Genomic DNA, 23,033 nt, shown 5'->3' with positions numbered 1-23,033 from the left:
GTCATACAAATTCTAAGTTATTGATGTTATAAGGAAATATTTTAAATAATCCTCAATAGCCCCTAGTATGAAAATTGTAACATTTGTTCTCTAGGTCACCCTCTTCTTTAATGTATTTACCATACATACAAGACGTACAGAATTTAACTGAAATTACTCATTATAACACAGATATTACTTGGGCAAGGCATAATTTTTATAGTGTTCAATCTTATTTGACTATGGAACCTCAAAGGAAAATCACACCCACTTGTTATATCCTTTCTTTCACAAATTTCCAGTATTTTGTTTCCAGGATTTTGTACTATATTATTATAACCAACAGAAAACCAGTTTTTACCTACCAAATAGTGTATTATACTATGTCATTTTCTGTGCATCTATTTTGCCTCCACATTTAAACTTTATTCTTACAGAAATAACACTAAAAGCTTAGCTCATTTATTAAAGGCTCTTGTCACATATTTAGAAAGTCAGAAATGTTATTAAAGGATATGTTACTATTCTGTGTTTTTAGGTACTTGTAGTGTTTTTGAAAACTAGTCAAATTTCATTAAGGTAAATAAAACATTAAAAGCTATAGTATGAAGACTATGATGGTCACAAACTTAGTCAGGCCTGTAGCAAGAAAGTTAAGAAGTATGTGCTTAATATTTTTTCTGGAACAACTTCAGTAAACCTATAGAAAAAATCAAAATTTTTCTAAAGAGTAATGTGAATGTTCAACCAATCTGAAGTCAGTCATAAGTAGCACTAATAGTTTTATTGTTTCTGATACAAGTAAATTACAATACATTACATTAAATAAATTCATAGATTTTATTTAATTTTTAAAATGTGAAACATTCCATCAACATCAATTAAAATTTTCTCAAATTCCTTAAACAAGAGGATATTCTATATGATATAGAATGAAAAACATTAATCTTTAAACATGATGAAAAAACAATTAATTTGTTTAGCAACAGTAAGTGAATTTTAATATTAAAACCTTAAATTCAGCTCAGATATCATACTCATACATTGTATATGTAAATATGCATACACATACGTTTTACACACAAAAAGGTACATTATCCGTAATAAAGTGTCTGCAAGATGCCAAATCTTCATGATTTTTAAAGAAAAAAGGATTTATAGATGGTTGAGTGCATTAGAATAAAATTAGTTTTGAGTCTCATTATGTCACTGCAGTACACGTTTCCACATCCAGCCATTCTCTATCTTATAACCAAGGACCTTTAAAATAGTCCTACAATGTAGTTTCCATGGTAAAAGTTGTAATATCTTAAGTACACCACTCCTCCCAGCATATTTTCCATAATCCTTTTAGGACAACAGTTTTCCAGCACCAAGTTCAACAGAAATCTGTAGCTTCTGCATTCTCTAACTTGGCTTGTATGCATATTTCATTCCCCAACTGCTTGAGGTATGCAGAAGTTGAATGAGAGGTCTGACTTGAAACCTCATCTTGGTGAATCCTTACACTGTTGGTCTCATCTCTATACAAGACTGGTATTTCTTTGTAATACAGAGACCAGAGCATTACTCTTACAGTAAGCAGATTGCACATTGACCTTTGTATCAACTCTCTTGATCCGTAACTCATCTCAAGTAGTCATCATAAATACCCTCAAAACTTTCCCACTACATGCCACATACCATTTTTATTATATTACTTTCCAAATGCAGACATTTCTTGATTATGTTACAATACTGTTTGCCTGGAAGTATATGAATCACTTTTTTCACTGACCTTCACATTTGTTAATTCTTACATATGGAAAGAGACTGTACTTTGTTATCATGGTTGGAGTACAGTTTGTTGCATATCTCTTTCTGGATGGTCTTTATGTCAAAGGTTGAAACAATTTTCTTTTAAGTTTAACTAATATCCTTATTTTGAAATAAATCCTTGGTCTGAACATATCTTTATGATCAGAGTGAATGAATATTTTGTGTTGGAAAGAGTTGTTACATACCCTTCCCTTCCCATTGTCACCTATGAAACAACAAACAATGTCAAAAGTTCTTGTACATTCCATCACACTGCAGTTTCATACCAGTTGTGGTTCTTGAGTGACTTACTTAGTTGCATATTCAAATTATTTTTTTTAACATAACATACTCAATCATCTGTACAACTTATCTTTTTCATTAGAAATTTTATACATAAAACAGTAACAGTACTTTACCACGAACAATCTTCTATGTATCAAACAATTCAACATTATCTGGAACACAACAATACAACAAATATTCAGGTATTCAAAAAGTGCTGTTGGTGTCCTTATTTGACAGCATGATGAAACAAAAGATTGAAATCTCTGCACAAAATTTACAATTTTACTATTCCTAATGTAGCAAAATGTCACAGATCTGTACAGTGTGCTTTAACCTGAATTTCAATACTTCAGAAGAGATAAAATAACTGTAAAATACCACAAACAATGAATTTGCTTTTTTTTTAATGCTGTAATTTACTAGCATAAAACCAGTTATGATTAGTTTTTGATATTGCAAAGCATCAAGTGTCTGGGCAAAAAAGATATGAAGAAAAAAAAAGTAAAACAGATATGGTTACATCTGTACAGTAAATTACTGTACTGGTGAATTATGGTAATTTATTCAATGCACTAATCTTGAGAACTACCTGTAAAGTTCCTATTAAGATGCTTTAAAATGTGTAAAAATCTTGAACACAGTCTAAGGGTTAAGTCAGTTTGCATTTTTTGGCAAGCAAATGTGTTGTTTCCAAAAATATGAAATCCTGTGTACATGAATAAAAAACCCACAAATGGATGGACATACAGTCATGTGAAAAAGTTAGGACACCCTATGAAAGCCTGTGTATTTTAGTTACATTTTTGGATATAAAGATATTTAATCTCAATTTCAACAATACTCAGAGATCATAGGAATATAACTATACAATTAAAACTGAAGAAAAGAATTTTCAAGATCTTCTGTAAATGTAATTCTACAAAAATGCATATTCTAACTGAGGAAAAGGTTACTCCCTAATAGCTAGTGTCACCCCCTTTGGCTGAAATAACTGCAGTAAGATGCTTCTTGTTGCCATCTACCAGTCTCTGACATTGGTCTGAAGAAAGTTTGCCCCACTCCTCAATGCAGAATTCTGTCAGCTGTGAAACGTTTGAGGGGTTTCTTGCATGTACAGCCCGTTTCAAGTCACCCCACAGCATCTCAATGGGATTAAGATCTGGGCTTTGACTCGGCCATGCCAGGATTCTCCATTTCTTAGTTTTCAGCCAGTCCTTGGTGGATTTACTGGTATGTTTTGGGTCATTGTCATGTTGCATGGTCCAGTTCCACTTCAGCTTTAATTTTCGTACAGATGGACTCACATGATCCTCAAGCACCCTCCGATATACAGTAGAATTCATGGTCGATTCTATGATTGTGAGTTGTCCAGGTCGTGCTGCAGCAGAGCAGCCCCAAACAATGACACTTCCACCTCCATGCTTCACAACTGGTATAAGGTTCTTTCCTGGAATGCTGTATTTGGTTTACGCCAAACATGTCCTCTGTTTTGGTGTCCAAATAATTCAATTTTGGACTCATCTGTCCAAAGAACATTATTCCAGAAGTCCTGGTCTTTGTCTACATTCTCTCTAGCAAACTTCAGTCTAAGAGAGCAAAGGTTTCCTCCTTGCACACCTCCCATGCAAGTTAAACTTGTGCAGTCTCTTTCTGATTGTAGAGGCATGCACTTTCACATCAACAGTAGCCAGAGCCTGCTGTAAGTCCTGTGATGACATGTTAGGGTGTTTGGAGACCTCTTTTAGCATCTTGCGATCTGCTCTCGAAGTGAACTTGCTTGGACGACCAGACCTGGGTATGTTGGCTGTTGTTTTGAAAGCCCTCCACTTGTTGACTATTTTCTGGACAGTGGAAAGGCTGATTTTAAAATCTTTTAGTATCTTTTTAAATCCCCTACCAGACTCATAAGCTGCTACAATTTTCTTTCTGAAGGCCTCAGACAGCTCTTTTGCTCTCACCATGGTGCTCACTCTCACTTCAACAGCCAGGAGCACACCAAACTAAATGTCTGAGGTTTAAATAGGGCAAGCCTCATTCAAAATGCTGAGTAACAATCTTCTAATCATGTGCACCTAATGTGATACACCTGTGTGTAAGTTGAGCCATTTTAAGTGGGAATAAATGTGGGGGTCTCATAACTTTTTCCTCAGTTAGAATATGCATTTTTGTAGAATTACATTTACAGAAGATCTTGAAAAGTCTTTTCTTCAATCTTAATTGTTTAGTTATATTCCTATAATCTCTCAGTATTGTTAAAATTGAGATTAAATATCTATATATCCAAAAATGTAACAAAAATACACAGGCTTTCATAGGGTGTCCTAACTTTTTCACATGACTGTATGCCAAGGCAGACAGATCAAGAGACAGATAGATATAGATAAAGAATATGTTACCTTGCCAAGGCAGCTGGCTCCCTTTTCCCAGCTTTTATTAAAAAACTAAGGATGTGATCCTATACAGAATAAAATACAAAAGTTTATCTTTGGGAAAATATACTTTTATTACCAGTACATATATAATAACAAGACAGAAATGTTGTACCAGATATAAAATTAAATTTTTTATCATATCCTAAAATATTTATGGAATTTTAAAACTGAAACCTTACATCCACCTGATACAGAGAGGCTATCTCTAAGTTTCAAAAACATTTAAAACACATACTTTTGCATCTTTGCTATTCCAGATATTCATATCTGTGGAATTGGACTGCAAAGTGGGAATCTCATGGTACAAGTTAGGAAAGCACAGAAGAGAAGCAAGAATAGATACAGCTTCTGTTCTAGGTACCTAAAAAAAAGGGGAATCCCCATAAACACAAAACAATAGTACATTACTTTTTCACAAAACAAAGTATAAATACGTAATAAAGTTTGTTACAGTTTATGTGAAAGTTCATACACTCTAAAATATCCCAGAATCATACATATAGAAGCACATATAATACACAAAACACTTTCAAGCTGAAAAAAATCTATTGTACATATTAATACATTTTTATTTTAAAATGTTAGAAATTCACCTTTGTAAAAGTAACAAAAACTCACAAGATGATATTACCATACTTATATTTTCATTACTGTTATTTACGATTTTATCTTACAATATTATATGAATTAAAATATAGATAAAAAAAATGATTAAAATAAAAGAAATAGCGTGTTGATTTATGATGATGAAATGCTCAAACCTCTTTTAATTCTGTAGAGGAAACTATTGTGTTGCAAGCATGGATGAAATCCATAAAAAGTAGGGTACAGCCTGGAAGCCCAATAGAAAATAATTTTGGTCCTGTGTACTTCACTATAGTGTTGATGACATCCTGTTCATAAACAATGTTAGCAACTTAAATCTACATTGAATAACATAACATCTGTGCTTTTCTTCAACATTATAGACACCACAACTATTTCCAGATTTTAATTTCTTTAAAATGGAGAAGGTGGGAAATATAATAATATCAAGTAATGTATTTTTTTATTTTATTTTTTTTATTATTATTATTATTATTATTATTATTACTGACTAATGGTACAATGATCATTTAATGGTGTATAATGAAAGTTCAACAAAAAAGTATAAATTATTATACAAGTACAGGTAGTATATAAACTGTAATGGCATATTCATAGGGTTTTTTAAATGTTCTTTCTCAATATGTACATTAAATTTGAACTTAAAATATTCATATGCAAATATCTTCAAGTATAAAAAGTAATTTGAAAATAATTAACCAAATTACACAGTTTATGATTTTTTTTTTATCTCTTTTGTGTACAACAGTCTTCTGTTGTCTGCTTTTAACTTAATGTAACACAAACATGTCTTGTAACCTCAGCTATTAAACTTTTATTTTATACTGTGAGATATATGAATACCACCTAAATAAAAAATAAGTTATTACTCCCTGCTTAATTTATAATAATCAATAAGCAAATAATCCATAAACCTGTTCTGTTGATATTAGCCCCTGATGTAAGGTTTGGTAAAATTTCACTAAATAATCTTGTGGTAATGGTAAGTCATGCCTTCGTACTGTTAAAGCACATAACAGTCGATAAGCAAGCAACCTTCCTTGATGATATTGCTCTGGGAGATGAATAGTCTGAAAAAAAAAAAACAATTTTTAACAATGAAAAAATTATCTGAAGTCTGTATTTTCAAAACAGTATCTGCTACCAAGATCATACATTTCCTGAAGGTTTCTTTAGAAACTCAAATACTGATGTGCTGTTAGTAATAGAAGGTAAACAGGTTAAATTTTATATAGTTAGCAGCTTAAAAAATACTGTTAGCAATAAATCAAAGAAGAAATACAAAATAATTTCATTTATTGAAAATTAGATAAAATACTGTTTGTATATTGTAATTAAACATAATATATTGTCAAGAGATATTAAAGAAATTACTTTAAAATTATGCTTCAACTCAAACTATATTAAATGCTGTCATGCTGAAAACCTGAGGGGATCAGTTATAAAACAGGAAAATGGCATCCATGATACTAAATTTGTAAAGTAAAGAATCTAAATACCTGAAGTTTATCAATCTAATTTTTTAAACTAATGGCATGTTCTTACAATACTTCAAGAGTTAATATGCTTAGCATTAGTCAAACTTTACACATAGTATACTTCTGTGATAATTCAAAAGTAAAATTAAATCAAGATTTGATAAAGTAAATAAAAAGGAAATATCATTTCTGCCATATGCCCCACATCAATGTCGATTTTTCAAAAATTTGAAAAAGAAAACAAAAATGACTTTTATTTAATATTTGACAAATTTTATTCAGAACTATAAATGTAATTAATTTAATGGAGAAAATGGGTATTTACAAAATTGAATGTGAATATGGTTATGTATACATTGGCCAGAGTAAAGGAAATTTAAAATTTAGAATAATTTAATACAAGAGAATTCTGCACCTGCCATGTGTGCAAAATAATAGTCATATCATTCAGTGGGAGGACTTATTTTTGTTCAACCAAATGATACAATGGCTAGAAATATCAAAAAACTATAAAAATAATATACTGTATCCTAAATAAGAATGGAGGGTTGACACATTAGAAAGTATGCAGATGACATGATCCTCTTTAAGTTCAGTAAGTAGACATGTAAATTAAGTTGTCCCATGACCAATGGCTTTCTGTATATATGGTTTACAATGATTTTAATTTTACATTCCTAAGAATAATATGATTGGATATTGATATATGTAGCATCTGTTTTGAGGCAATAAGTCTCAAAATAAGGTTTCAACACTGTGTACTTAATAAAAACATTGATCATTGAGTTTTAATTATTTATATTTGCACAATTACGTTGAATTTTAACTTTTATAAACTGATATTTCAAATTGGATACTGACCTAGAATGTTAATCATGCTCATTCTGATGATTACAATGGCATACTATTGCTGAATATTATAATTTCCATTGTAACATATTTCTGCAAAGGGTAGTAACTTCAGTGTTAGACCACACATCTTTAACTTTTCACATACTCTCCATACACATGAAAGTTGGCTTCCAAGAATATTTTTAAGTCAATCACAGCAATAATACACTAATAATACTATACTTCAGGGTACTTACAGGTATGTAAGCACATAAGGTTACCATGATTATTCTTTTTTTCATTTATCTTGTTCATGACAGTAGCCATTACTTTAGAGAAATAACAGCAAGATTGTGAGCTCTTTCCAACTTCAAATCCTTGTTTATTGTACTAGAGATAATACCAGTTTCATTGCAATCGCTTTTGGAATGGAGTCTCTCTTGTAACCATAGCCTTCCATTTACTGATAATTATTTAGCTATGGATTGGCTTGTGAAGGTGTTTTAAAAGTCTGTTACGGGCAGTGTTTCTGCTTTCATACAAAATGCTGAAAACTCACTTCTCTAAATGGTTTTAATTTATTTAACAATGTCATTATATCAGTATCCTTCTCTGGTAACAGCTGAGATATTCTTCAAACCAAGTCTATATAGTGGCAGCATTGCACTGTGAAATCATTATGAGGAGATCAAAGAGATCATGTCAACTTTTTTAAAAGTTACATTCAGAATTTAATTAAATTACTTAATCATCATTGTATACAAATAAACTTAACCTCCAAGCATATCTCATAAATCAAGTTAATGTTATATAATAAAATGGTTTGTTTGTTTTTGAATTTCACACAAAGCTACTCCAGAGCTATCTGCACTAACCGTCCATAATTTAGCAGTGTAAGACTAGATGGAAGGCAGCTAGTTACCACCACTCACAGCCAGCTCTTGTGCTACTCTTTTATCATTGAATAGTGGGACTGACTATCACATTATAATGCCCTCACCACTGAAAGGGTGAGTATGTTTAGGGTGATGGGGATCCTGACTCATGATCCTCAGATTACAAGTCAAATGCCTTATCCACCTAGCCATGCTGGCCACATAATAAAATAGTTTTCAAAATCCTCAATCTCTCTTAATATGGTAATTGTAACATTTGCTCTATAAATCTTTCCTCTTCTCAAATTTCTTCACCATACCTCTTAAATTATTCATTAATCATGAAAATGTCATTTTTATAGACTTCAGCCTTATTTGTTCATTGAGTCATAAACCAGATAATCAGACTCTTGTCACACTCAATTGTCACATCCTCCCTGATAATATAAATTATATATATGCAATAGAAAGCAAAGATTTTTATCTGTTAAATTAGGTAATATACTACATGATTTTCCATAAAAGTTATTTTTTATTTCATTTTCAGTTTGAAGGTTTTTTTCTTGCTGTGTCTAGACTGACGAGATTAGCCAAATTTTTAAAGGTTCTTAATGCCATAATTAGAAAGCTGGATAAATTATGTTAGTCAAAGGACATTAGCTGCTTTGTGCATGTTATTATTTTGTGTTCTTAGATAAATTATTTAAATAAATAAATTTATTTATTAATATTAAAAAGTAGGCTAAAATTTTATCAGCAGCAATAAAGAGGTCAAAAGAAAACGATATATTTTTTTTACAGTCAATCATTATTATTATAAAAGTAACCATACTGTACAAGTTAGAAATCTACTAGGCAAGATAATAAAATTTTTTCACAAGGCATGCTCACAAGTAGGTCATGTGTTATGTCATGCAACATGGTACCACGAACTCCTCATTTGTCAAGTGATTTACAATTTGGGTGGTGAGATTATTATTTAGACCTGGTTCAAAGGGCAATAAAACAATAAATTGAGTATAAACAAATATAATTTGTTACAATCTTTAACCTATTTAGGTAAAACAATTGTAGTAGTTTCATATTACAATTTACAGTCAATCTGGAAAGAAAAAGGACAATACAGATTTACTACATATTTTTCTGTGGTTATAATGTTAATGAAATTGACTGAATGCATACAGAGTTAGAGTAGAGAAAATAACATATATAAAGTTTCAGTGACAAAAACTTTTGATATTTATTTAGGAGACTTAAGAGATTAAGCAGATAAAATTTGAGAATTTCCAAATGAAAAAAACATTTTTAACCTAAACATGAAAATCATTTAGCACTTTGGCAATCAACACTCTGACTATATATTCACAATAAAATTCTTTTTAAAATACTTAATTACAAAATTGATTTTTTTGTGTACAAAAGGACTTGTAATGCTTATTGAAAGCTTGTCAGGTTTCATGAAGGTATAAAAACATTTTAAAAGTTACAGTATAAAAACTTAAGGGTATTTTAGGGTTACAAGGTCAATCACATCAGCCAAGCCTGTATTAAGAGTTAAGAAGTTCAGAAAAAACTATTTCGTGAACATTTTCAAACAATATGACATATGACCAATAAGTTTTCAAAGATGGGCTGTATAAACAAAACATTTCAGTTATTTTAATTCAGCCAAAATAAACACATAAGAAATAAAACATTTCACACAGTAGTGATAAACTATATAAAAAGTGTTTGGTATTAAAATTAATAAAAAATTATCTTCCATTATAATGAAAATCTTATCCTTCTGACATTTATACTTCCCAATTAGATGGTAAAACTAGGGCTCAGAGGCCATGGGGTAGCTGCCCCACCTATTCCTACACCACCTAAAATTAACTTGTGTTATAGATATAATTTTCCATGGTTTAGCAGATAATTAACTTCTCAAAACAAACTTTATTTAATTATACTTTGGATTATAATATAACAATAAGTTATTTAAATGTATTGTGTAACAACTTTAAGGGAAATAATTTTTGGCCATACTATGTTTGTTACATATCTTTACAAACATCAATCTCTCCATTTTCTATCAGCAACTTATTGAAAATAAAATATCTGAACATAAAAAACTTAAAATCAAAGATTAACTACAGGTTTACTGGATTTTTTTTCTGACCTAATTTTTTTAATGCTACCTATATATGAAAAAAACACCAATTATAATTTTACATGCTTTGGGGTAAGTATCTTACCTCAAATAACCATGGAACTATTAAGTGTAAAGGAGGGACCAATTCTGGAGGAGGAGGGCTAGACTGATTGTCAACTGTCACACCAAGATTCTCTCTTATCTAAAAAGATAAAAAAGCTTTTATATACAACAAAATTCTTGCATTTATTTGAATGTAAAACTGATGCATGCTTCATTAAATTACAAAAAAAATTGCAAGGTTTAATAAATACAATGCTCATCTTCATTACAAACTGTTTCATTATATGTAAATAGTACAGAGAGTAAAACACAAGTTTGCTTGTGTTCATATGGTACCTGTCAAGTAATTAATGTCGCTAGGTGAGCAAAGTGAAATATTTTGTTTCCTATTTACACATTTTTGTCAATAAGGACCAAAAGTTCAAAAATACCTACTTTAATTAAAGTATCTGATAGTTGAATTAGATAATCAAGAACTTGAGCATGAATAGCAGGATCTTTGATTTGGTTAATATTTCCTAAGGCACCCAACATCCGCTTCCATAAGACAACTGCTACATCAGGAAGCCATCCTGTTTTTGTTCCTCCTGCCATCACACTTCGAACATCTTGACCAACTGCAGCACCAAGCTCTAAAACATACACATTTATATTTACATAAATATATTGATATATGCATAAAATGTAAATAATTTCCTTTTAACAATATCTTAAAAGTCTAAAAACAATTATCAAACAAGTTATTAAACTTTAAAAAGAAATGGACAGTATATCTTTGTTATGCTTTTCCATATTTGTTTCTCCTTCTTATAAATGTTTAATTATATTATACATCAATGACAAATTTAAAACTGTTTAAAAGTTATTGTGATTTTCTAGAATGTAGCTTCCACACCAAAAACATTTAATATGGATTAATTTTAAAATGCTTCAACTTATTATATCTTATTATATATATTATATCTTAATTTGATAACTTCTGAGAAATGATACACACAAAAACACAGATTGTGACACTTAAAAAATTATATAATTATCATCCTTTCATTGCATCTTTCAAATGAAACTTGTTCAATCAAAAAACTACCACTTCCTGAGTCTGAAACAGAAAATATTGTTCAAATAAGTAATAAGACATACCAGTTAATTTATAATGGCAGAAAATGATTGTTCCAAGTCAAAATGTGTTATATGATATACTCTTTTTTTAACTATAAATTATGCACAAAATATATTCAAAAGTTACACTAATTAATATATTGTAAGCAAACCCAAGTTTCTTTCCTCCAAATATAAATTAAGTTTTGAGAAAGCAAAGAATAAAACAGTAATATGAAAATAACTTATTGCACTGGGCAACAAAAAATTTGCTACTGAAAAACACTCAAGTAACTTAAGGTAATTTGATGGTGCTGATTTCAAAATGTAGTCAGAATTTGTCAATCACTTCCAGATTTTCAGTTTTGTAATATCTCAATCAACTCAATACAATAAATTTATGCTGTGAAATAAATTTACTTAGACAGTTTAACTATCTCAACATGGGTTCAATCTGACTGGTCACATGACTTCTTTGTATTGTTTAAAGTCATAATAGATTTAATATTTCTATCTTTCAATATAGTGTGTATACCTTTACAAAATTTGGCAGTCTTTTAGTTAACATTATAAGTCTTTCACATATCCAAAATCATATTTTTAGAGAAGTATTTTAATAAACTAAAATCAAGATTTGTCCATGAATATATTGAATATTTGTTTTGAATAGTCTAAGTCCAAAGTGATTTTCATTTTAAGAAAAAATATTTGTATTATTCCAGAAATCTTAAATTTCCTTTGTGTATTCCCTAAAACCTTCTAAATAGATTTCAAATGTTTGTTTTCAATAAAACTTTATATTTTGTCTGTTTTCTCTATCATATCTCTATACAGGATCTTTCAATCCGACTGACCTCATTAACATCAAAAGAAAAATAAGTAAAAATAAATATGAATTATCCTTTTTTCATTCTAGAATGACTTCAAATTGTACCATAAACTACATACATTTATTCTAAGTATCTTTAAGCTAGTAATAGAATACATCTATTTGTAATTAAACTTTATTGTTATACTGTCCTTTGAACTGTGTCTAACTACTATTCACACCATTAAAAGTTATAACTCACTCAGGGAACATACAGGTTAACATTACACTATCAAATTACATTACCCATGAGTTACTACAAGCTGCTCGTGTATGTGCCAAGCAAAATAGTTTTATTATATTATTTATTTTACCTAATTTAATCTTAACTAACCTGAAAGGAACCCTATTCTTACATTTTAATTGCTTTTACAATAATACAAAATATTTTGTTTCTTACAAACACTGATGCAATAATGGAAGAATTAGCTACTGAACATCAACCTCAAGAATGGAGACTTTTTTTATTGACACATCTAAAGTTGGTTCAAAATCTGTACTTTTGCACAATGGAACACCAATTCTTCTTGCTAATACTACCAAAGCATGCACACTATACTTAAGGTTATTAAATATAAAAATATAATTGTCATAAATAGAACATATGTGTTGATCTAAAAGTTACTGCACTCCTGCTAGGCCTGCAGTGTGGATATACCAAATAATGTTGCTTTTGTATCTCTGAGACAGCTGAGACCGTAAAAATCATATCAAGAAATGAATGGCAGATGAGGAAAAATTACATAATGGGGAAATAGAATATCTAGTATATCTGGTATCAACCTTTAGTGAATCCTCAAAATGTGTTTCTGGTCCCACTTCATATTAAACTGAAACTCATGAAGAATTTTATAAAAGGAATTAACAAAGATGGTAATGGTTTCAGGTAAAGATTTAGGAAGAGCTGATGGATGATGATTTTGAAAAAGTAATCAATCAGAAAGAACTTGCTGCCTGGCTGTCAAAAGTTTCTTACAAAATCAGAGAAAGAAAACTATGCAGTAATGATTAATGATATGGTAGAGAATGACAGGAAAATGGACTTATTACACTCCCATTTAGATCTCTTTCCAAATGATTTAAGTACAGTAAGCAAAAAGCATGGTAGTGTTTCCTACCATAATATTTCCACAATGGAATCCTGCAATGACAGGAAATTAATATTTGTTCTCACACATGAAAGTTAAAACATATACAAAAGGCATAAAAAGATAGATATTTTGTAACAAAAATTAAAAAATTAAAGCATTTGTGGCATTTCAAATGCTTCAAGTATTGAGAAACTATATGCAGTAAGGAGAAGTGTGATACAAGGCATAACAAATTATTATATAAAGACAATTAACCAAGAAGAAAAATAAGATAAATAAAAATGTTTCTTAGTACATCTAGAAAACAATGCTGCTGAAATCAAGAGAAAGGTTATGAAAGCCTCATTATGTAGACTGAAAATTAGATCATTATCCACAGACTTGCACCACTATAGCAGTTGGAAAGTTATGGGAAATGTTTATATTATCTCGCATGAAGTTGCCAAGAAACGAATAAGTCAGAGCACTGATGTACTATCCATATACAAAATGTATGTAAGAATAGAAGTAAAAAGACTGTCGATTTACAGACTTTATCTATAATCAATGTTAGAGATAATGTTTGAGAATTATGAAATGATAAAAAAAACAACCAATTAGGTGTCAGATCTACTTGTGGATAGTTGTGTACACTATTTGGAAGATCATTAGTATATCAGAAAGATTTTCTATAAAAATTCATGGTTGAAGCTAAAAAAGAAAAAAAAAAGAAGAAAGAAAGAGATAAGGAAAGCACAGAATGAAGAGCAAGACAGAGATAAACGAGCAGAGAAGATACTAAGTGCTAACAATTGAAGAGTCTTCGAGGCCTATAGAAGAACTGTGACTACCCTTATGACAGGCTTGCCCAACATTTCTCACCTAAACTCTCTCCAAATAACTTCTTGCCATTTTTCCCATAATCAAATAACATAGTTAAGATACTGTAGAATCAATATAGTGAAACAATTTAGTAAAGATTAATGGAAGTATAATTAGAGAACATTTATTAGTTACATTAGACAAGTTTGTTAGTTTATTCCAAGGAATTTGAACAAGTTCATTGTAACAAAATATCGTGACAAAGTATACTAAAAGCATTCCAGTATTTGAATTATAGTTTCAGAGTCAGATTCTTTACTTTAACTGTAAACTTCCATGAGTTAGTGCTTGTGTACTCCACTTGCCACTGTATTCCTTGATTTAATATAAATAAATTGGGAATGGTAGTAATAGTTGAAGCTCCAATGACTAGCTTACTGACCTGTCCATCACAATAAAACCAGGATGAAACATTATGAACACAAACTGAAAGTATTTTCAGTATATTATCTTATTATACTCATTGCTTTTTAAAACTAGAATTGATACTATGTATTGTTTTTGAACATTGTTAAATGAAATTTTCACTAAATAAATAAGGTTAGTAAAGAAAAAAGTATTTTAATGACATATAAAACTATTTTGAATAAACCTATTACAAATCCAAAAATAGAGGTGTTTAGTAGTTTTCAACATTATTTTTAGTATCAGCATCATCAAGTTACTCAGAAACAGCACCAATGTTTCAAAAAGCAAAGAAAATTTTTCTGTTGCCTAGTGTTATCAGTGGAAAAGATGTAAACATAAACATTTCATTACATTTTCCAAAGCAAACACAACCATTTATCCAGTGAGCTGAATAAAGTAAAACCCACCTTTCTTTTTTTTCTCAGAAAGGCCTAGAAAAGGTATGAGCAAAGAGAGGAATGTAGCAAAAAAAAAAAGTCATAAAATATTTTAAGATATTAAGTGTGATTATTAACCATCTGAAATAAAGGACAGTTACACTGCAGCTAAATCAAACACTAAAAAAGATCAAATCTAAAGCAATGTAACGTCATAATCATTATTGTATTAGTAAATTATAAACAGGTCAAATATTTCTATTGTTTATAATCAAATTAAAATTCCACTTTTCAAAAGTTTTACAATGATTTTGTAATGCTCACAACTTGAAATGTATAGTATTTAATCATCTGAGCATTTTATAACTTAAAAGTTTACATTAATTTCCAAAATTACACAAGATAAATCAAATTTAAGTACATGATGTAAGTAAAATATTTACACAAATATCTGTACCTTATCTGAGGTTCTTTGATATCTCTTGAATGACTTTATAAAGCATTTCAATACAATAAAAATATATAATTTCTATAATTAAAACACTGAAAATATAATGCCTATCATATCTCAGCAGGTCTGATGAGCCCTGGTATGGGACAAAAGGTTTCATCAGCACTAGACATAGAAGATGTAGTGTCATTACAATATAACAACATATACTCCTTTGCTTTCACTCCTAATTTCACAGAATTATTACAGTAATCTCCCATCAGTGCTGTGGTTGTTTGACCCACTGCAGGGACAAAGACTAATTTTTTGTTTCACCAACCAATTCTCATGAACAACTGTAAAATTAATTTTTATGAATAATAGTGAATTTAAATAAATAATTGGTGTTAAAAGTAAATATATAATACATTGTTGCCAACTATTACACTACAAATTTGGTTTGTAAATTATATTATATTATATACTACCTAAACTACCATTACTACTACATTGTACCCCAGCTAGCCTGATGAGACCTGATACTGGACAAAAGGTTTCAACAGCACTGAAAATGGATGTAATGAGAATGGCATTATAACAACCTATTATCTTTTGCTTTCATTCATAAATTCCTAGAATTGATAACACTAAAAAAATCACACAGTATAAAAAGCACAGAAAAAATCACTGAAAAAGAAACAAACTACAAAAATTCAAGTCTTTAAAAAAGACACAGGTTTCCCTTTTTCAACGGTGAATTTAGAATATATGATTGAATACCCAAGTACTTTGGAAAGACATACATTTTTTTTTCAGAAATTGAATTGAGAAAATGTATATATTGTAATATCCAAGTGCTACGGAAAATACGTCTTAATTCCATGTGAATTACGTATACTCACACAGGCCCAGAAATTCACAACTTTTATGGCACAGTCATTTGGAGTTGGGTTTCCTCTTATTTTCAAGGGCATCAAGGCCACAAAACATTCACTGGAGGACACTAAGGCCACAGTACACATTAATTATAACAGAATAGAAATGAGTTTCCCAATTAGTTTATTAAATGTGGCATTAATCTTTTTAATAGGGGCCTGAGAAGGTGACCTATCCTTCTAGGTTATGTTTTCCAGGTAGGCAAGTATTAACTTTAGCCAATGAAACTTTTGAAGCAACAATACATCATTCTTAAGATTAAAAAAAAAGTATCATGCTGATCTAAGCTGCTCTGTAACCTTTAAAAGATTCCTTGTTTTTGGCCCTCTCCTGACTCTAAATGACATTTGACTTGAAAAATCTGTACAACTTTTAGGCACCTCTCTCCACTTACTAATCTGTCTAACTCTGAGTAGAATCAAATAAAATCCCAGGAAGGGAAGTATTTTAAAGGTTTCAAGGATTTGACCTCTTATAACCTCACAAGTCAAGAACAAATTTCAGGCTTCTCTATCCACTTACTAATTAGTTCAACTGTGATAAAGATCAGCCTTGTATACAAAGAGAACAAGTGCTTTATAATCATATATATTTAAAAATGGCTGGTATGGGTAGAGAAAGCACTAGTGCCATACCAGCCATTTTTAAATATATAATTCTTTACAAGTAAGTTTTTCTTATCATCACAAAGTGCTTTATAAGATTTTTGCCCCTCCTAACCCCTAATGATCTTTGATCTAAGAATTATATATAACTTTTATATATCTCTATCCTGTTTATTTCTTTGTCTTTGAGAACAACCAGACAAAATTCCTCAGTAGAGAAGTTTAAAACCTAATTTCTATCAACAAAATTCAACCCAAACATGTCTGATTACTTGACCATGATTGAAGAAAATTAGTCACACACACTCTCTAACCAGCAACTCTTTGACACACACATTGCCATGGCATAAGGTGAACATTCTATTGCCAAACAATAACACTACTGGTATTTTTTCACATAATTTCTAAAGTATGCTAGTGCCAAAAATATAAATTAGGTCATGCCACATTATAGCATATGGTTAACTAACCTATACAAAAGCCTATGTATATCACATCACACTTCGTTTCTCAAAATAAGAGGAGTTGTAAAACCAAAGGTACATATATCTAGATAGAACATTTCAATTGCTATCATTTAGCTATGAAAAATGAGGTTATAGTACACTATAGGGTGAGGGTAGGGGTTTTACTATTTGCCCAATTATTTCTGAAGGGCTATACACTAGTATTCTATAAATCACACATTGCACTGTGCAACTAGCTACTTGTAATTCAACAATGTTAACCATAGCTAGCTAACACAGTAAGCCTAAGCATTTGTTGAGTTTGCACATCATACTTATCAAACTGAATTACTAACATATTATATTCCCACTCATATTCTAAACAAGATGGAATTCTCAACAGCCACAACACTTGAAATTCTTTAAGGCAGGATTAGAGTAAATTTATCTTGCAAATGCATGGCCATTAATAAAGACATATTTGTGACTTGTATAATTGTCTTGTTTTTCCTCAATTTTGTATTAAAGTTTTACACTTTACTATACACAACTACACCATCACAGATAAAGATATCAAACATAAGGTCTTGATAAATTATATGAATAACATAAATTCCCATCTTTAACCCTTTCAAGGTAAAACCTTGTATACATACATAAAGTTCGTATTAAAGCTATATAAAAAAAACAAATGATAGGATAAGAAAATAATGGGAAAAAAACAAGAAACTGATACTGTAAGAAGACATAGAAGATAGAGGTCAAAAGAGTAAAGCAACAAACAAAAATATTTTCAAATATGACCATAATGAAAAGCATTTTCTCCACTGGATCAAGTAAAATCAAAGGTTAAAAACATCAAAACATAATTTGTGTTATACGTCTTAACATTCATTCAAATCAAAGTGAAATAAAGTGGCTGTTGACTAATGCAGTAATGTAACTATTAATGAAAAGTGGATGTAATTTGACCTATACTTATTGTCCCAATAAATGGTAATAAACATCGGTTTATTTACGATCTAAAAATGTCTACTAATAAAACGTATAAAAAGGTTACAGGCATTTTAAGTACAATTGATAATCACCACTGAAAATAAATTAGATCACTCAAGTGAAAGAAAAACGTGGAAAACTTGGAAAAAATTTGTCACACTTGTGTTTCATGCCTCACAATTTCTTCTAATCAAGGAAAAAAACAGAATATTTTCCTATTTTCCCTACATCCATTCTTCATAGTCCTTCAAGAATATGCAACACATTTAAATCACAGTTATCACAAACTACCAACTTGATAAAACTAATAAAAAGTAATCAAAGCTAAGACCCCAAGTACGTCCTTGCTAGCCTTCTCTTACTATAAAATGGTCATGGTCACAAAGATAAATTCTATCTTCATCATTAAAGTCAGTCAATTAACCAATGATACTAGTTCTGCTACATTTCACAAGATATTTGTATGTTTATTGCAGAATTTTAACATAATAAATGGCATTAAATAAATACCCATTCCTGTAAACCTTCACAAATTTTTTTCATCATAATGATATATAGGTCTCAGATATTATTTTTGAAATGACTAAGTAAAAAGCTGCAAACTGTAAATCTGCAAAAGATTCCCACTTCTGAAAAAAAAAATAAACAGCAAAAACAACAACTTCAAACATGTATGATAAGAATTGTTTTACTCAATTTACACATACTTGAAATAGAGTACAGATCAATCTGTAATTCAACTGCCTTGTAATCTAAAAATATTGGATAATTTTTAACTAAATCTTTGTTGCTAAGAATTAATGTTCAAACATTTTACTTAATATTAAATGTAATTAAAAATAGAAAGTATCAAAGTGAATGTTGAAATATTTCATGTTTTAGGTCTAAAACAATAATACACAAAATCTTCTAAACATTTTATGTTATCTTATTTTCATTGCTAATAACCAAAAAATATTTCTCACCTTGATTACTACAGGAAACTTCTGATGCTGATACAATTACATCAATCTGCATTGGTGAATCTTTAATACTAGTACTTTCTAGTCCACTAGATGGTGTTGGTGATGGTGAACAACTGTGGAAATCTGATATTTCTGAAAAGCCTGGAGAATCAGCTGGAACATAACAAAAAAAAAAAACTGCATGATCTCTGACAACTTTTTTTTAAAACAAGCAACAAGTTTTTTTATAAAAAATATATGTGATTTTTGTAATGCTGTCATAAGAACTTACTAATAATCAAGTATGGCTTTGAACTATTTTCAGAAGTTAGATTACAACTTCAAGGAGTGATTAAAAAGTGAAACATTTCTTATTAGAAGGTTTATTATAATAACTTTGAAAACTGTATTTTTTACATTCAATAATACACCCTTGTGTGTTTAAGTTTTGATCTGATACTAAAAAAGATGCAAAACAGTGTGTAACAGCTTAGTTTACAAATATGTCTTGTTTATTTAGTAAATATTTGTTCTACTTACACCTGTGAGGTAAAAAGTCCAGTGACTTGCACTTTTCCATATAAAATCTTGAATTATAATGTGTATGCAATTCCTGGTAGCGGATGTACTCTTCCGCTGGTGCTAGAACCCTGTCTATCTCTTCAGTCATTAGATTTGGAGATATAGCTGGGTAGAAATAGTTAAGAAATTAGAATGAATGTGTATATTATTTTCAACTATTAAATATTACAAGTTGTAAACTACTTCAAGAACATGTGGCTCTTATTACCTCATGTGACCTTAACTAACCTAATAAGATTCCCATTTTTATGTTGTAGTTACTTTTATAATAATAATTAAATAATACACATCAAAAACAGGAAATAACATACTTATCTGGGCCTTCTTTTTGCTGTTGACTGTCAATGACACTTTAGCCCACTTTTTTATACTAATGATAACATTACACTAAATAATTTTTATTTAATTAAATGATGCACTAAAAAACACAGAACAATAGCTGCAGAAAGCAGACAATGTCCCATAAGTATCACAATTTTGATAGCTTTTTAACTATGCAACAAGAACTGTTATAAATTCATACAAGCTAGTCGATATGTCCCCCATGGGAAAGAAGCTTTTCCTAAAAGAGAAATTAACAATACTCTTCACATATAACAATATACTAAATATGTCATTTGATAGATGAAAAGCTTGGCTTTATACTTATTATAAATAATTTATTATTAAATATCACAGATTTATTGCCAACTCTTCAAAAAGAGGATGTGACAAGTGTGTTTGGCAAGACAAGTCTTGATTTTATATTTAATGGCTCTGTAACTGAACAAGATTGAAGGCTATGAAACTATTTTTTGCCTGCGTGATGATACATCATAATCAGTAATTCATATTAAAGCTCATACTTACTGAAGAGGTAGTGAGTAAATTACAGAAGAGGAAATGCCCAGAGAAAAATTTCTTACTTAAGATTAAAAACGCCATAACCTCAAGATATCACACAACTTACCACTGCTGGATATTGCTGTTGAATATATTCTTACACAATGTGCAATGTTACAACAATGCCTCCAATATGCAGAAAGTGCATTACCTCCAGAAAATAATAAGGGAACTTGAGTAGTTAGAACAAAACCAATTTTATGAATATGGGTAAGTCATAGTGGGTATGCTACAATCATTTGACAGTTACATTAAAAATTTCATTAAACTACTTGTATTATTAATGTTTGATTTCTTGATTTTAAAAGAAAATACTTTTATAAGTTCAAATTTGCATTTTGCTGTCACAACTTGGTGGCACTGTGACTTTTCATTAAAAGCTTATTTTGTCTTTCTTTACAAGGACTTCAGATTTTCCAACCAATCACAAAAAGATGATACAGATATTTCTGAGTCAAAATATAAAATATCAACCTCTTATCTTCTTGAATTACTTGTGGTAAGACTAGCTTCATTAAACTCACATTGACACTTCCCTCCTATACCTATATTTCAAGAAATGTCTATAATTTCTTGACATTATTGAACACAAAAAAATAAAACAAATATCATACCATGAAAATCATATAACTATTTGTTTTGTTTTCATGGTAAAACTCAAATAAGTCACCATGACACCTCAGTAAGTTTGAACTGAAGATACTGTTTCAAGAAGTAATAGAATTCTTTTTAACCTATTATTTATTGTTTAGTTATGAAGCCAGATAAGTTATATCAGTTTTTGGATATTTTAAGCTGGTGCTTAATTAATTTGTTCTGTCCTAAGATGTATATTTGAAAGTAATATGAATTACTTTTTAACAATAAACAAATTGAGCAAAGGACAAGCTTTATAAATCATGCATTCACATTCAAAAGCTTCAAGGTTAAACTACGTGTATATCTCATTACTCATTATATACTCTTGAAAACAAGAAATGCAAAAGGAATATTTTTGTTATTTTAAAGAGAAATATATGTAATAACGTTACAAGCTCAGAGTATGTGATGTTACACGTGTTAAGGCACTAATTGTCAGACCAAAATGACAATAAAAGTTGTGCATTTTGAAAACGGAGGAAAACATCGGATTTTTTAGCCAAAAGCATGCGTGTCCAATAAATTTGTTTGAGAGATCTGCATGTTCTGCAAGTGCAAAATGTGCAAAATCCCTATAAAAGTGACGGGTTCTCGGTTTCCATAGCTCAGTGTTAAGCCACCGACACGCAATACAGTTACACCAAGACTGACTGAAGCACAACGCAACAATGCCATTGGTCGCTTGGAAACAGGCAAATCTCAATCAGATGTTGCCAGAGCTGTGAATGTCCACCCAAGCACCATCACAAGGCTATGGAATCATCACCAACAACATGGATCAACTCGTGACCGTCCACGATCTGGCAGACCTCGTGTGACCACGCCCGCACAAGATCGCTACATCCGGTTACGTCACCTTCGGGATAGGACCACCACTGCGACGTCTACTGCCTCAACCATACCAGGGCTGCGTAGGATTTCCTATTAGACTGTATGCAACCGTCTACGAGATTCTTAGGCCCCATGTGCAACCCATCATGGTGAGCGTCAGCGGCGTTTTCAACATGACAAAGCCCGTCCTCACACAGCCCGACTCACCACTGTCTTCTTGAGACACCACAACATCAATGTTCTTCCCTGGCCCTCCAGATCACCAGATTTAAACCCCATCGAACATCTTTGGGACAAGTTGGACCGACGTCTGTGACGGCGACAACCTCAACCGCAGACTCTTCCTCAGTTTGCAGCAGCTTTGCAGGCTGAGTGGACAGCCATTCCACAGGATGTGATTCGTCATCTCATCGCTTCCATGGGCAGGAGATGCCAAGCAGTTATTGATGCTCACAGGGGACATACTCGTTATTGACATTGAATGATGTTAAGCTTCACCTAGTGAGCGTGGACTTCGCCTTTGCAGACTTTGGATGTTCAGCAGTGAATGTGCAAA

The 23,033-nt window shown here is 30.7% G+C and overlaps 1 protein-coding gene across 7 annotated transcripts in view; it reads right to left on the bottom strand.

Annotated features, from left to right (window-relative positions):
- Positions 1-23,033, bottom strand: part of LOC143222750 (ral GTPase-activating protein subunit alpha-1) — a 191,441-nt gene that overhangs the window by 66,247 nt on the left and 102,161 nt on the right. For 5 of the 7 annotated variants that reach the window (XM_076449694.1, XM_076449687.1, XM_076449691.1 and 2 more), the window contains exons 19-27: positions 20,084-20,230; positions 19,565-19,717; positions 15,217-15,240; positions 10,919-11,115; positions 10,524-10,622; positions 6,017-6,172; positions 5,258-5,389; positions 4,732-4,857; positions 4,461-4,519 (exon numbers count right to left, since the gene is read on the bottom strand). In XM_076449694.1, coding sequence (XP_076305809.1) covers positions 4,461-4,519; positions 4,732-4,857; positions 5,258-5,389; positions 6,017-6,172; positions 10,524-10,622; positions 10,919-11,115; positions 15,217-15,240; positions 19,565-19,717; positions 20,084-20,230 — 1,093 coding nt within the window. The remainder of the gene's footprint in view (positions 1-4,460; positions 4,520-4,731; positions 4,858-5,257; positions 5,390-6,016; positions 6,173-10,523; positions 10,623-10,918; positions 11,116-15,216; positions 15,241-19,564; positions 19,718-20,083; positions 20,231-23,033) is intronic. The other 2 variants (XM_076449688.1, XM_076449690.1) reach the window with 1 other exon arrangement.

The sequence above is a fragment of the Tachypleus tridentatus genome, chromosome 8 (genome assembly GCF_004210375.1).
Source record: "Tachypleus tridentatus isolate NWPU-2018 chromosome 8, ASM421037v1, whole genome shotgun sequence".
NCBI lineage: Eukaryota > Metazoa > Arthropoda > Merostomata > Xiphosura > Limulidae > Tachypleus > Tachypleus tridentatus.
The sequence above is the reverse complement of the archived record's forward strand: the minus strand, read 5'-3'. Positions and strand labels throughout refer to the sequence as shown.